Source organism: Nomascus leucogenys, chromosome 11, assembly GCF_006542625.1.
Source record: "Nomascus leucogenys isolate Asia chromosome 11, Asia_NLE_v1, whole genome shotgun sequence".
NCBI lineage: Eukaryota > Metazoa > Chordata > Mammalia > Primates > Hylobatidae > Nomascus > Nomascus leucogenys.
Window position 1 is genome coordinate 80,191,661 of NC_044391.1, and position 16,861 is coordinate 80,208,521.

Here is a 16,861-nt window from a genome sequence, read left to right on the forward strand (position 1 = left end):
GGAAAAGCTCTTTCTACTTGGACTTACGAGCAGAAGACAGAATTTTTGAGCTTCCTCCTTTGAGCTGGAGTTGCAAGGAAAATTTCTTTCTTTTTTTTTTTTTTTTTTTTTTTGAGACAGAGTCTGGCTCTGTCACCCAGTCTGGAGAGCAATGGTGCAATCTTGGCTCACTGCAACTTCTGCCTCCCGGGTTCAAGCAATTCTCCTGCCTCAGCCTCCCGAGTAGCTGGGATTATAGGCGTATGCCACCACACCCAGCTAATTTTTGTATTTTTAGTAGAGATGGGGTTCTACCATGTTGGCCAGGCTGGTCTTAAACTCCTGACCTCAAGCAATCCTTCTGACTCAGCCTCCCAAAGTGTGGGGATTACAGGCATGAGGCACCACGCCTGGCCAAGAAAATTTTTTTAAAAACTTTCTAGCTTCTTTATGATGACATCAGAGGATTGGAATTAGAAGGGGGAAGGGTGACCTAAGAAGAATGTAACTGAAGTGGAGAATCTGAAAGGAGGCCAGACTGTTGGAGAGGGAGTTCCACTGGGCTGCAGGAAAGCATAAGATTGCCTTGGTAAAGTGAGCTCCATTCATGGTGTACCTTAAGTTCTAGAATGAGGAATAAGGAATTGATTAGTGGGTCAGTAACTGTCCAACTGGAACAAAGTTGGGAAACCATTGTGGTAAGGTAAAAAAAAAAAAATTTAGGTTATTTAATGAGACTTGTGATCAAAGGGTAAACATCAGATTATAGTGTTGATATTTTTATGCAATATGGGAGAAATAAAGGTGTGGTTTTTATTATGCATTAAATGAATTATTATTGGATAACAATAACAGGTTTTCATTAATTTTATTTATAACTACAGATGCTTCTCAACGATAAGATTACATTCCAATGAACCCATCGCAAATTGAAAATATTTTACATCAAAATGCATTTAATACACTTAACCTACCGAGTATCATCAGAACATACACATTAGTTTACAGTTGGGCAACATCATCTAACATAAAGCCTACTTTATTTTAAAGTGTTGAATGTCCCATGTACTTCATTGAATACTATACTGAAAGTGAAAACCAGCATGGCTGTATGGATCATTGAAGTACTATTTCTCCTGAATGTGTAGTGCTTTCATACCACAGTAAAGTCAAAAAACCTTAACTTAAACCATTGTTAAGTAGGGAACCATCTAATAATGGATCTTTATGAGATAATTTTATTCTATTTGTGAATAAAGTAGAATTCTCTTCGACTCTTATTTTATCTAACAAACATATTAGCCCAAAATAATTCTTTATAGTATTTAGCTGCCTACTTACTATTTAAACTCCAACACTGAATCTTCCATGATTATGTATATTTTCAACAGTGAGTCCTTTCTTGCACACCGAGAAAATATGCAACAGATGATGAGAAGTTTTTCTGAACCCTTCGGAAGAGACTTGCTCAGTATCTCTGATGGTAGAGGGAGAGCTCATAATCGTAGAGGACATAATGATGGTGAAGATTCTTTGACTGTAAGTTCTTTTTTTTAAGACAGTGAGAAGGCCCTGTAGGAATTTGAAGAAAAGTATTACAGAAGTATATATCTATAATGATAGGATATGACTAATATTCTTGTTCTAGAAATCACTATAATATAAAAGGGGGGACCTTTGGAAAGGTGAATCCTGAACAGTGACTTGTCAGCTATATGGAATTCCACTATGCTACCAAAACTTTTGGGTCCATAGAAGCATATATTAGAAGCAAAACTTAAACCATTATTTTTTATATTTATGTATACATTTCTCACCTTATAACTTCCTCTGATATCTGAAATTAGAACAGGCAAGGAAATATCCTTTCTCTCCCATACTCATTGTTTTAATACTTGAAAATAGTATCAAAAGCTACAAAGGATTGTCTTTATTGGACCAGGAAACACTAATCTTCTATATGGTTACCTATGAACCTTCAAAGCTTAGATTAACCTTTAATTGTATCTCAAAAGCTTTACAACTGAAATATATTTTCATATGTCTTGCTTTAGAGCAAAGCTAGAGGTTACAAACATACTCAACTAAAAATTAAAAAAAAACAGGATATTTATATATCGTAACCATTTTCTTTTTTGCCTCTTTTATTTCTTTTGCTTTTTCAGCCTCAGGAATGATAGTTCTAAGATAACAAGCCCTCAGGAGTTTCTATAAAGATGAATCTCAACAATTGAAATGTAGATATTTGAAACTCAGTAAACATTTAATTGGTAAATTGAGAAACTTCTCTATAATAAATGTCATAATCAAACGAATTGGATATTATTTTTCCAGGCAACGAGTTGTTCTCTTGTGCCTTTTGGCGATTTTGGTAGTATGGTTCGTATCTTAAGACAGAAATCATTTTAGCAATATTTTCTGACAAATATTTATTTTTCATTAACTGAAGCTGACTAAATTGGCACGCAGCCCTACTTTCATAATGGCTTTTTAATATTTGTACTGAAAACCTCTGTTTCAGGTATCAAACTTACCTTAGAAAGTTTAGGCACATGTTTCCTGAAGTAAGTCATTTCAACATATAAAAAATTCATCTTCAAAAATAAAAAGTAGATTTTATTGAATGAATATTTGCTTGCTTTACAAAAGAGATCCTCATAGTTGTGTTTGAAAGTTGGGGACTTCCACATGCTTATGATTACTTTCCAAAAGGTTTTTAAAAAAGTACTAAACTGTAGATAGATAAGCACAACATTTGGAAAAGCACAGATTGACTGCTTTCTCTAGGATTTTGTTGCCACCTTGCCCATGCAGCTTTTTCTTGTCTGTTCTTAAGAATGGCCACTCTGCAACCAGCGTTTCTACCACCTGTTTCTTAGGGTTTTTGTGCTGTGTCTGTGATGCTAGCTTCCAACACACTAAAAGCATTCTGGGGAGTAGCAGAAAATAACATGAATTTGGAACATTTGTATCTACAGTCTCATAAAAAGGATTTTTTTTTAATTATTTTGTGCTGCAATTGAAACATTTGTTTCCTTGAAGTTTGGCATACAGGTGTAACATTTGTCCCTCCTGACCAGAGTATTTAGTAAGACAAATGACAAAAAAAAGCAGTTATAACACAGAGTTATGAGTAAAATGATCAGGAAGTTCAGCATGCTATGGGAGCACAGATGGAAAAAAGCACCTTTTGAGGTGGGGTGGGTCAATCCAAGTAGATTTCTTGAACTTTAAGGATTAGTAGAAGTTAGCCAGAAAAGGAGGGAGGGGAAAGGAATACTGTTCAACAGAGAGGGAACAGCATGTGCAAAGACCTGGAGGCTAGGGAGCTAAAACATGTTTAGTATCACTTAGCCCTAGAGTATGAGTTGAACAGTAGATATTGATGAGGAAGAAGAGGTAACCAGAGACTTCTTTAGGCCATAGTAAGGAGAGTAAACATTATCTTAAGAGCAGAGGAAGCAGTGATGACTTATGTCAAAGTGGTAATAGAGTCAGATTCTTGAAAGATTAGAAGAGACCATAGTGGACGCAGGGAAGCCAGAAGGCTGTTGAAGCATTCTTGGTAAAGTATTAGTGATGGCTTACTTCTACTAGGTAATGTCTGTGGTGATAAAAATGAATTACCTCATTTGAGAGAGAGTTAAAAGGGCGAATGGATGGAACTTGGTGATTGATAGGGTTGAAGGAGCAGTAGAGAGGGAGAAGGGAAGTATCACACCCATTTTTCTGGCATGAAGAATAAGGTAGATGGGAATGCCACTGAGATAAGGCATTGATTCAGTACAGATACAGGAGTGAGGTGGTCAAAACAATCATTTTAGTTTTGGATATTTGGCATTTGAGGCATCTGTGGGTTTTCCAGGTAGATTTATCTGGTAAACTGTTGGATATATGGATTTGAGCTGAGCTAGAGATAATTTATTCATTCATTCATTCCACAAATATTTATTAAACCCTCTTAAGTGCCAGGAATTATTATATATGTATTGGGGATATTGTAGTAAATAGACAAAATCACCCTGCCCTCAGAGAGATTATTTTTATAAAGTGGGAAGACAGACAATAAACAACAAAATAATTTCAGATAGTCACAGTACCCTGAAGGAGATGAAACAGGGTAATGATACAGAGATGGGGGGAAGTGAAGGAGGGATTAGACAGGTGACCAGCAGTGGCCTTTCTCAGGTGGTGATACTTGAATCATGAGAAGGAACTAACTAGGTTTAAAGTCAGGAGGAAACATTTAAGGAAGAAAGAGGAGAATGTGTACAAAATTTTTGAAGGCCTTAAGGGCCCACTGAAGTCTCAACTACATTTTGTACCCCAACTTTTTGTCACTCCAGTGTGTTGGGTCACCCCAGAGCAAGTGCAGATACATCTTTTGATGGTTGATTTGAACATGAATTGAAAAGAGGGCAGAAATACCCAAATGTCTAATCTTTTCCTCTCTCTCTTTTTATCCTTCTTTGGGTTAACCCTTCCATATCTCATGAAATAAGAACGGATTCTCAATCTAGTGTTAAAGCAAATATTCAGAATATTCCCTGAATTGTGTTTGCCTCTCTGAAATGCAGAATTAATTCTACTTCAGTCCTTTTTTATCCAAATATATATATTAGTATTTCCTAAATGTGCCTTTGTTGTTCCGTACAATATTAAGTGCAGGTTCTAAGGAGGAATTTGGTTTTCCCACCTGTTTTGCATTATTAATATCTGTAAAAATCCAATAGCAATAGAACGCAGAGACACAAACAGAACTTAGAGGATTCAGAGCTCTGCTTGGTTGAACAGAGAAGTTCATTAAACCAAGCAACTCATTCTGTTTTATAACAGATGATTTACTGGCTAACACATTGGAATGTGTGCCTGACTCTTATTTTCTGGTGAGTCTTCCAGTGATAAAACCTAAAATCAGTGGTAGATTTTAAAACCTAAAATCAGTGGTAGATTTTCCTAGAGCAAAGTTTTTCAACCTCAGCCCTACTGTCATTTTGGGCTGGGTAAAATTCTTTGTTCTGGGAGACTGTCCTATCCGTTGTAGGATGTTAAGCTGCATTCCTGACCTCCACCCACTAGATGTTATATGCTCTCCTCATCTGTGACAGCCAAAAATGAGTATAGTTATTGCCAATGTCCACTGAGAGTCAAAATCAATCTTGGTTGAGAAACTACTGTTTAGAGGAATTCTTAACTGTTTTTCTGAAGACGCATACCTCACGCTTCAAGGGTATAGCCTACTGACCCTTCAGTAGGCAGCAAATTGAAGGCCTATTAGTAAGGTGAATTGATTTCTGTCACCCGGATCCTACTATGATGAGAGGAAGCCTGGCTACTTACTCAAGGGGCAACTTCTGTCAGCCATATGGTACTGCTGGAGGTGACACTGGCATCTTATACCCAAATTTAGTTATTTGCATGGTGGAGTATTGAGAGATAAGGAAAACTATGAAAACTATCATATGCTAGAGAATATATCACTTAGTATTTAACATACACCAAATTATGTTTTGAAAAAATGAGTAATGAGTGATTAGATGTGTATGTGTTTTTATATATACATGCACATATATGTATTTATAATGTACAATTCTCTAATTATTTGTATGTTGGCTCTTTGGGATTTTATGTATGCTTCAATTTTCTCCTTAACTAATCACTGTTACTATATCCTCTTTAAGTTATCTTTGTCTGGTTGATTACTGCATGAGATTTCACTAAATGAATTGGAAAAAAATGTTTTAGCTGTTTTGGAAGATGTATTTGCATCTTTTGTGTTGTTACCTATAGTTAATAACATACTTCCTGATATTCTGTAGCATACAGATGTCAGCTCTTTCCAGACAGTGGACCAAATGGTGTCAAATATGAGAAAGTATATGCAGAAATTAGAAAGAAACTTTGTAAGTACTTTTGAGAACATTGTATATACTTTGGTATATTCTATTTCATAGTGGCTTTCAAACACTTTTTTAAACATAGTGGTTAAAAAAGATACCTTACATGATTAACCCAATAAGCAATATTTGTATACTTTATAAATATATTTGAAGCAAAAGTTTCATGAAAAAATGACTATACTATTTACAGTATATACAGTTATTTTCTAGTCTATTTCATGTTTTAAAAATCCTGGTTACAACCCACTAAATTGAGTTCATAACCTCCAAGTTTGAAAAATAATGTTAACTTTCAAAATTTTTTAAAAATTGGAAAAAATTAACCTCAAAAACATTGATTCTATTGAAAGTCACTATTGTAAATGAACATTTTATATGAATTTGCATAATTTTATTATTAATAACCTGTCTGCTTAAAAGGATTTGTAACATCTAAAGAGTTTTAGGGTTTTATAAACAACTCTGAAAACAGAAATTTTAGGAATGATGTTTAAGTATAGATCCCTAATAGTCCAAATAAACTAGTACTATAATAATACTCTCTATATTAACATCAAAACCAGTCAGTTGATTTGATCTGAAGAAGACCCATAACATTCTAGTAATCCAGTTTGAATTCTATGGATCATTTCAGAATGCCCAAATAATCTAGGGCATTATTGGTTTTAGTAATGTAGCAATCTGGTACCTACAGGAGGAGGTATGAAACTTGATGTGTAACTAATTGATTGGCTTGATGTTGGCAAGATTATGCACAAGGGTCAACCACTGACTATAGAAGTATCACAGGTTTGGGGGCATAGCATCTTTATTGAAATCTAAGCCACGAGCACCCAAAGACTTAAGGATCTCTGAGTGAGTCACTATTAGTCTTTGTAACGAGAGTGGGATAATGGTACCTAAAATGGATGACCGTTAGGACCCTCTAGGGGTGACTTTTTTTGGGTGGAGGTAATTTTTCAAGTAACTTCTCACTTGAGAACCTGGGTGTGCCTTTGACTACACCATATTGGTAGTTTAGTATCCTTAGTAGAACTTACAGCTAGTGTTGTTACTTATTTGAACTCTCTGGCAATAATTATTTATATTTGACTTGACTGAATTTACAATTTGTTTACCTGTAGGGTCAACTTTCAGTGGATCCAAATCGACATTCATTTTGTTCTTCCTCAGTTATGACTTATTCCAAAAGAGGAGATGAACCGCCAAAGGTTTTTCAGGCCTCATCTCAAACTCGTCGAGCTCCAGGAGGAGTAAGTTTTCTATAAGCATTCCTAAAGTTTTATAAAGTTAGGGGATGATAGACTGTCTAGATCAAATTTAACTATTAAAATTTAATCTGGTACAAGATGGCAGGGGGACAGGAGGGAGGTGTGGGGGTTGGGGGTAAGGTAGTCCTCACTGTGGAAACCATTAAAGCTCAACTGTATTTACTTAGTTTGTGGCAATTTTTTGTAGCCCCCCCATCCCCCGTGAGGGTGCCTTTTTTCATGTAAATATCTATGGATGTTTATTACCTTTACATGTTGACAAGGTAAACAAAACACGAAAAGAAGCCTTTGTTTCATGAAATTGATGTCTATTTTTAAGTTTACATTTGAAGTGAATTAATTTTTTAACTCATGAAATATTTCAAGTGTACAGAAAGGATATACAGAATAACATAAGTGCCCATATTCCTGCCACCCAGTTTAGTCATATCATAACATTTTTCTCTATTTGCTTCAAGTTGTCTCTTGCTTTGTTTTCTTTTTAAGCAAAAATGTACAGAGGCAGTTAAACCTTCTAATACATTCCTCTGAGATCTGTTTTCCCTTTCTCCCCTTCTCAGAGATTACCATTTTCCTGTATCTGGAGTTTATCATTTTCACACATGTTTTTACAATTTTATTACTTAACTTTTCTATTGTTAAAAAAATGGATTATTTTCCAGATTTCCCAACATTACATAAAGGGTATCATATTGCATGTGTCCTCTGCAACTTGTCTTTGCTGAGTAATATGCTTCTGAGATTTATTCAACTTGATACATGTGGCCCTGGTTTCTTTAACTTCTATGTAGTATCCAAAATATGAATATATTATGATTAATACGCTTCTGAGATTTATTCAAGTTGATACATATGGCCCTGGTTTCTTTAACTTCTATGTAATATCCAAAATATGAATGTACCATGATTTTTAAATCATTTTCTGTCGATAGATATGTAGGTGAGTCTAATCTTTCACTAATCTTTATACATGGGTCCTTATACAAAGAGTCTAGGAGTGGTATTGCTGAGTTGTAGGGTATGTGTACTTTCCTCTTTACCTAGCATTTCCAAGCTACTATCCCAGTGATTGAAACTGTTGGCTTCCAAAACTGTGGCTTGTGAGTTTCCATTTCTCTACTTCCTTGTTAGTACTTACAGTAAAAATTTAGGTTTACCAATCTAATGAGTGTGAAGTAGTACATTTTTTAGTTCTTACATATAAAGATGAACCTTTTAATGATGCTCTTGCCATAGTTCTGCTAATTAATCTCAGACATTTTAATTTTAACTTTCTAAAAGTGACAATCTTAAATGTAAACAGAATATAATGGTAGATGTCCCACAGTAAATCATGTTAGTAGCTATCAGAAATATTCTAATAATACTTCCATAGAGTTGATAGGCGGGAATCATGAGATTCAAGCCAATCAACATGACTGATGAATAACTAGTTGCCCTTACTTGTAGGAATCCCACCATAAACTTCCTTCTATTACATTATCTAAGACAGTCTTGAAGGCATTAAACTATAATTGCTACTTTTGTTTTAATATTTGATTACAATTTGGAAAAAGGTTAAATTGTATGGGTTCTGTTTGTTCTAGACATTTTCATTTTAAGGAGTTCAGGAAATACCAGAGTTATTACCACAGTTTTACCAAAGTTAATAGTGGAACTGAGTACACATTATTTTTAGAGCAGTAGATCTATGGCCATATCTCTGTAGGTAAGCTGGCCCTGAGATATACATTCTATATATATTTAAATAATATTTATTTATTTTTACAGATAAAGGAAACCAGGAAAGCAATGAGAGATTCTGACAGTGGACTAGAAAAAATGGCTATTGGTCATCATATCCATGACCGAGCTCATGTCATTAAAAAGTCAAAGAACAAAAAGACTGGAGATGAAGAGGTCAACCAGGAGTTCATCAATATGAATGAAAGTAAGTTATCACAAAAAGATAGTATTCTTTCTCATAAAGTTAAAATAACAGCTGTACTTGACATTTTTTTTTTAGAAACATGTCATAAGATGTAGTTTTTGAATAATATGTGTAGAGAATACCTCGTCAAAGTAATAGGATTGTGGTTTCATCCTTTCATAGGAGAGCTCTTTTTTACAGTGATTTTTGGCAGTATGGGATATTACTTTATTTTATCCTTGGAAAGTGGAATCTTTTGAATTGTTATTTAGTAATATTATCATTAGGCAAAATGCGTCTTTAAATATTTTTTCTGATTATCAAGAAAGTACATTTGAAAAGTATAAAGACAAAAATCATCCATAATCCAAACTCAAAATGCTAGTAATATTTTAATGTATTTCTTCCTAATCATTTTATATATATATAAACATACTTTTTTCTCAAATTATTATTTTACTTTTATATAGTTTATATTGTGCTTATTTTAATTTACCATTATAATTGTAAAGTTACTTATGATGCTGTTTTTCAAAAACATTTTAAGTGGTTACCTTAAAGTTTTATTGTAAATAAGCCATAATTTTTACTTAAATCATTCTGTACTGTTCAGTACTTAGGCTTTTGTATAGATAAGATTTTAATTTCTGTTATATGTTAGATTACATGTATGTCTCTCTCTCTCAAGTAAATCTTTTCTTTTTCTAGATTTTATATTTATTCTTCAATGCATTTACATCCATCTAGTGTCCTAACTCTTCTCCCTGTAGTTTTTAATTATATTACAATTTATTAACAAATTTAATAATTAAATTTAAATTATTTTTATTGATTTTTAAATCAATATTAAGCTTTTATATTTAATTAATTGTATTAATTCAATAATGAAATTATATTAAAATTTAGTTGGATTCATCTCCTAGTTTCAGAAAGTATTTTGAATAATGTTTTTCCATAATAAAATGTTTAAATTTTAAATTGTATTAAAAAAGAAATTCTGGCCGGGCATGGTGGCTGATGCCTGTAATCCCAGCACTTTGAGAGGCCGAGGCAGGTAGATCATGAGGCCACCAGCCTGGCCAACATGGTGAAACCCCATCTCTACTAAAAATACAAAAATCAGGGCCGGGCACAGTGACTCACGCCTGTAATCCTGGCACTTTGGGAGGCTGAGGCGGGCGGATCACGAGGTCAGGAGTTCAAGACCAGCCTGACCAACATGGTGAAACCCCGTCTCTACTGAAAATAGAAAAATTAGCCGGGCATGGTGGCGCTCGTGCCTATAATCCCAGCTACTCGTGGGGCTGAGGCAGGAGAATCGCTTGAACCCAGGAGGCAGAGGTTCCAGTGAGCCGAGATTGAGCCATTGCACTCCAGCCTGGGTGACAGAGTGAGACTCTGTCTCAAAAAAATAAATAAATAAAATAAATAAAAATACAAAAATCAGCTGGGCATGGTGGCCCGCACCTGTAATCCCAGCTACTTGGGAGGCTGAGGCAGGAGAATCTCTTGAACCCGGGAGGCAGAGGTTGCATTGAGCCAAGATCACACACTGCACTCCAGCCTGGGCAAAAGAGCAAGACTCCGTTTTGGGTGGGGGGAGAAATAAATTCTATTAACATTGGGGTTTGATAAAATTATTCTTTTTTTTTTTTTTCTTTGAGACGGAGTCTCGCTGTGTTGTCCAGGCTGGAGTGCAGTGGTGCAGTGGCGTGATCTCGGCCCACTGCAAGCTCCGCCTCCCGGGTTCACACCATTCTCCTGCCTCAGCCTCCCGAGTAGCTGGGACTACAGGTGCCCACCACCATGCCCAGCTAATTTTTTGTATTTTTGGTAGAGACAGGGTTTCACCATGTTAGCCAGGATGATCTTGATCTCCTGACCTTGTGATCCGCCCGCCTCAGCCTCCCAGAGTGCTGGGATTATAGGCGTGAGCCACCACACCTGGCTGGGGTTTGATAAAATTATTCTTAGGCAATAAGATAGAAGCCACGATATTGTGACCTGTGTTTATTTGTAACCTCTGTAATGTTATCACATTTATATATATACTGAGTATTTCACAATAATCAACATTTTGATGAAAAATTTAGTGAAGGAACATAATATTTTAAAGCAGTCTTAAGTACTATCATATCTCTATTGTTGCTATTATGGAAGTTAGATTACTTCATAACAACATGAATTGACATTCTAGCTGAGTAACCTGTCTTAGGAAATTGACAACAGAAACTTGTGAGGTCAAGTTACATAGAAAGATGGTTAGGTGAATAGAAGTGCTAGCCACAGAAGTATACACTATACAGGAAGAGTATATTCACTGTGAGATGACCCAGGAAGAAAAACTGTTAGTTAATATAATTGGGTCGGCTGGTCCATTGGGTAGAATATCCAGGCAGGTGAAAAAATAGATCATCAATAACTAGATCATCAGTAGGAATAGGAGAGGAACAGACAGGAAAAGAAATACTACTTTTGTCAAAGACCCTTATATTTGAAGCAGCTTCCTGCCTCTATATTGAGGTTACACTAATGAAAACACCAGACTAGACTGAAATATGTGGGAGCAAGGCAGTTACTGACAGTTGATACCTTAATACTTATTCCCGTTATTTTTCTGTTTAACATAGGTGATGCTCATGCTTTTGATGAGGAGTGGCAAAGTGAGGTTTTGAAGTACAAACCAGGACGACACAATCTAGAAAACACTAGAATGAGAAGTGTTGGCCATGAGAATCCTGGCTCCCGAGAACTTAAAAGAAGGTAAAAGTTGTTTCTAAAATAGTTTGGTTTTTTAAGAAGAATTTGAAGTAAATTATGTAATTTACTTCTGTTATCAGAAAGTTTTGATGATCATCCAAGTCGTATCCACAGTATCTTTTGTGAAAGATGTAATAATTTTATGTTAAAGCTGATTATTCCACACAAATTTAAATTTATATCTAAAAATCAATAATAGTTTAGGATTTTATGGTTAGTAATTCACTAGTAAACTATGTCTCAGAAGATAGAGACCAAAATCCTCTTAAGGAAAACTGATATCCTATAGTGTAGTTATTCTTGTAAAACAGATTCTAATATGGATATAGATAGTCATACATTTCACACTGGTAAAGATATCTAGAGATATGATAAGGGGAGAGGGGCTGTATTTGGAAGACTTAACAACTTTCTTAACAAATCAAAATTTAGCATTTAATAGTAAATTTCAGACACTTGTATAATATGTAACAGTACGTGAATACTGTATTCGATGTGTATTAGATATTTTGGAAGAATTTTGCAAGAACATTAGCTTCTTTTAGAATTCCCTTTTAGAATAGCTGAGAAAAATAAGTTTGCTGAAACCACATATTAAAGATTATAGAGATTTCTGTCTGGGCATGGTGACTCATACCTGTAATCCCAGCACTTCCGGAGGCCGAGGCAGGTGGATCACTTGAGGTCAGGAGTTCGACACCAGCCTGGCCAACATGGTGAAACCCTGTCTCTACTAAAAATACAAAAATTAGCTAGGTGTGGTAGCACACACCTGTAATCCCAGCTACTTGGGAGGCTAAGGCAGGAGAATTGCTTGAACCTGGGAGGCAGAGGTTGTGGTGAGCCAAAATCACACCACTGCACTACAGCCTGAGTGACAGAGCAAGACTCCATCTCAAAAATAAATAAATATTATAGAGTTTTTTTTAATACATTTTGTACATACTCTTGAGCTACAGTTTAATGTGGTTCTCAGGGGAGTAAATGGATAATAATATCTAATTCCTGTGAAGTTACACTCAAAGGCCTCACCAGACCTTAAATAGAAATCTGTTCTAAGCTATAAGAGAGTGGAGAATTGCTGCAGAAGGTGGAAGCCTTCACAGAACTAGCAGTGGACATGTGGGTATCAAGTAAATCAGAAGCCTTATGCAGAATTTCATATGCTAGGATCTTTTCTTCTAAAATGCTTGTTTAGGAATTTAGAGCCCTAGTATTTTCTATTGAATTGCTTGAAAACTTGCTCCCATATTCATTATAGATATTTGCCTCATTTGAAAAATGTATTGATTAAAAACCTGGCAGTGCCAAGTTTGAATAGGAAATCCAGGTCGCACTTAGAGAAGGCTTGCTCTTTATGGATGACCTATAAATTTCTGGCCCTAACAGTGGCATTTTCTCTTAACCAGCACTGTCCAATGGCATTTTCTGAAATGACTTCGATAATGACAAAAATGCTGTATATCTATTCTGTCCAGTGTAGTAATCACTAGCCACATGTGGCTGTTGATTCACATTTGAAACATTGCTGGTACAACTGAAGAACTGAATTATTTTAATTCAAATATAAATGTGGTTAGTGGCTACCATACTGTTAACATTAAACAGTGTTTAAACTATAAACAGTTAAATCTATCTAGGGAAACAGCTGTTGCTGTCTTAAATTCACTGAAATAGTCTGCCTTGTTTTCCCGTTTTTTTGTTGTTGTTTGTTTTTTATTTTTTGTTTTGGGGCGGGGGGACAGAGTCTGGCTCTGTCGCCAGGCTGGAGTGCAGTGGCGCAATTTCAACTCACTGCAACCTCCACCTCCCAGGTTCAGGCAGTCCTCCTGCTTCAGCCTCCTGAGTAGCTGGGACTACAGGTGCACATCACCACGCCCAGGCTAATCTTTGTATTTTTAGTAGAGATGGGGTTTCATCATGTTGGCCAGGATGGTCTCGATCTCTTGACCTTGTGATCTGCCCGCCTCAGCCTCCCAAAGTGCTGGGATTACAGGCATGAGCCACTGCACCTGGCCAGCCTTGTTTTTCAAAGCTATTAAGGAATTTTTAAGATAAAACTTTTCTTATATTACAGTGGTTTTTAACATGTTTGTATTGATTTATAAACCATTGGCCATTTTTTAAATGATATTAATATTCACATGTATATTTCTCAGGGAGAAACCTCAACAAAGTCCAGCCATTGAACATGGAAGATCAAATGTTTTGGGGGACAAACTCCACATCAAAGGCTCATCTGTGAAAAGCAACAAAAAATAAATAGCCGTGCATTTGATTTGTTTAGTTTTGGTTGTTTTAACAGTTAGTAATGGTGCTGGGTAATAAGCATAAGACCAATCTCTTGCTGTTAAATCAGTTCTGTCCTTGGCAACTTTCTTCTGATATCTGAGTGTTCATGAAGGTCCTAGCTTTACATTGTCCCTCTTTTAGGAATAAAATTTTGATTTTCAGCAATGTGAGTAAATTGTGAAACAGTCTATTTAATATAAAACTCTTTAAAACATACTAATTTTTTAAAGCTTATATGCTGATTTTGCTTCCCCAGTTGTTTTTGTGTTGGCTAGGTATTCTTTTATATTTATCAAGATTGATTGCAGAGCAGTTCTATCACTTATTATTAGTTATAAGAAATTATAATGTTAAAAAAGTCTCAGTTTTTATAACACTGTACTAGGGTGATATTAATAAAGGTTTAAATAATTTATCTCTAATTTTATAATGTGTTGTAAAGCCAGCTAGCTTAAAACTTTAAAAATAATAAAGCAAAACTACACTAGTACTCTTTTATGAGAAAATAATTATTATTTTGATAAAAGGGCAAGAATAATTAAATAGTTCATTTTCAGAGAAAAATATTTTAAATTGCTAGTGTACATGATTGTTTTGGTTATAATTTATTTATAGAATGAATCTTTTCTATATTACATTCTTAATATTCAGCAGATATCATATTGACCATTCTCTTTAACTTCTTAATGTGGCATATTTCTACTCTCCTTTCCCACAAACAGCTTCATCTATGTCCAAGGTTAACATTCTGAAGCTGGAGAGTCCTTGGAGAAACTCTGCTCAGCTTTTCTGTGACATTTAGAAAAATGCATTTGGTATTCTCCAAACCAGAATGATACATTGTCTCAAAATTTGTTAGACAGCTGATGGGTGTTTTTGAGCAACTTCTTAATAATTCAGTTGTTTCTGTTTTAATTATACCATTAAAAATCAGCTTTAGCTTTTTAATTCTAGAATTTAAGCATCAATCTGTTTTTATAAAAGTTAGGTTTGAAGTTTATAAGAATATAAAATCTTAACTCATATTTGTTGTTTAATATTTCTATCAAGGAAAAAAGCCCCAAAAAATTGCTATCACTCTATAATCCTAAGTATTTTTCTTTTCAATTTCGTAAGTAAAATTATATGACTATATTCATACTTCTCTAAATTTTTATATAATATTTTTGTTAATTTTACTAGTTTGTGTTTTATGCCTTTAGTCATTAAAATAAAATGCAAATATGTTAATTCATTGTTGAAATTGAGCATGTATTAGTTAAAAATTTCCTTTTAGGCATACTTTAGTATACTCCTAACATACCATAACACATTGGGAAATTGTCATAAGGCACAAATTTTAAATAACATCTTGATATAAATTAACCTGATAGAGCAAAGTCTTAATAAAGTACATACTTTATTTTCCTTTTGCCTAAATCATTACACTGATGATAACTTGAATCATTGTAGTCAAATATAAAAACTCCCTTTAATAAATCATAAATCATGTGTTTAACAGTATGATTCCTATACATCAGATTGCAGTTAGAGATTGTGGTGAGGCAGAATTTGAGATAATAGTACTGAGAAAAGTTCTGTTTCTTTCTTAAAAGTCAACTCTATCTTTGCACCATAAAAAAGTAACTATCAATATCTATACCCCAGAATAATATTTGTTTGCAACAGCTTCTTATGATGGGTGTTTAATACTGTTAGTCTGTAAATCGAAACTATTTAAAACTATATACATGCCGGGCGCAATGGCTCATGCCTGTAATCCCAGCACTTTGGGAGACTGAGGCAGGTGGATTGCTTGAGGTCAGTTCAAGACCAGCCTGACCAACATGGCGAAACCCTGTCTCTACTAAATATACAAAAATTAGGCGGGTGTGGTGGCGGGCACCTATAATCCCAGCTACTCAGGAGGCTGAGGCAGGAGAATTGCTGGAACCTGGGAGGCAGAGGTTGCAGTGAGCCGAGGTCACATCTCTGCAGTCCAGCCTGGGCAACAGAGCGGGACTCCATCTCAAAAAAAAAAAAAAAACCTATATACACATACTAGGTAGGATGGTTTATTTTTAAGATTAATATTTTATTTCCACTCCTTTTATGAGCCAATGAATTATTTTACATGAGTTCATGAGGTTTTTTAATAAAATAAATAGAAGCTTGTTTTTCATCTGTATATTCATTATTGTTAATTTCATGAGAATGACATTTGTTTTTATTCTTGGAAGTCTTCTACAGGAAGAACTATATTTTTTCTTTTCACTGTGCTCTGTTACAAGGTGTTTTAAAGTGATGTACCTTGTGCCTACTTAAAGAGTCTGAAGGCTGGGCGCAGTGGCTCAGGCCTGTAATCCCAGCACTTTAGGAGGCTGAGTCAGGCAGATTGTCTGAGTTCAAGAGTTCAAGACCAGCCTGGCCAACATGGTGAAACCCCGTCTCTACTAAAAATACAAAAATTAGCTGGGCATGTTGGTGGGCACCTGTAATCCCAGCTACTCGGGAGGCTGAGGCATGAGAATCGCTTGAACCCGAGAGGCAGAGGTTGCAGTGAGTGGAGATCGCGCCATTGCACTCCAGCCCAGATGACGAGCAAAACTCCCATCTCAAAAAAAAAAAAAAAAAAAAACAGTCTGAAAAGTCAATGTGTTTAGATCTATGAAATTACTTTCCACGTAATTTGCTAATTGTAAAAAAAAAAAAAAAAAAAAATCCAGACTTATAAAACATTAATGGCTAATCTTTTGGAAAATGTTAATCCT

At 35.1% G+C, this 16,861-nt stretch overlaps 1 protein-coding gene across 1 annotated transcript in view; it reads left to right on the forward strand.

Moving 5' to 3' along the window:
* The window catches only part of MLF1 (myeloid leukemia factor 1), a 37,861-nt gene extending 22,523 nt beyond the window's left edge, over positions 1–15,338 (forward strand). The window contains exons 2-7 of the mRNA XM_030822757.1: positions 1,371–1,518; positions 5,799–5,882; positions 7,004–7,132; positions 8,921–9,080; positions 11,690–11,822; positions 13,979–15,338. Of these exons, the coding sequence (XP_030678617.1) occupies positions 1,371–1,518; positions 5,799–5,882; positions 7,004–7,132; positions 8,921–9,080; positions 11,690–11,822; positions 13,979–14,081 (757 nt within the window). The 3' untranslated portion in view covers positions 14,082–15,338. The remainder of the gene's footprint in view (positions 1–1,370; positions 1,519–5,798; positions 5,883–7,003; positions 7,133–8,920; positions 9,081–11,689; positions 11,823–13,978) is intronic.
* The last annotated feature ends 1,523 nt before the right edge of the window (positions 15,339–16,861 follow it).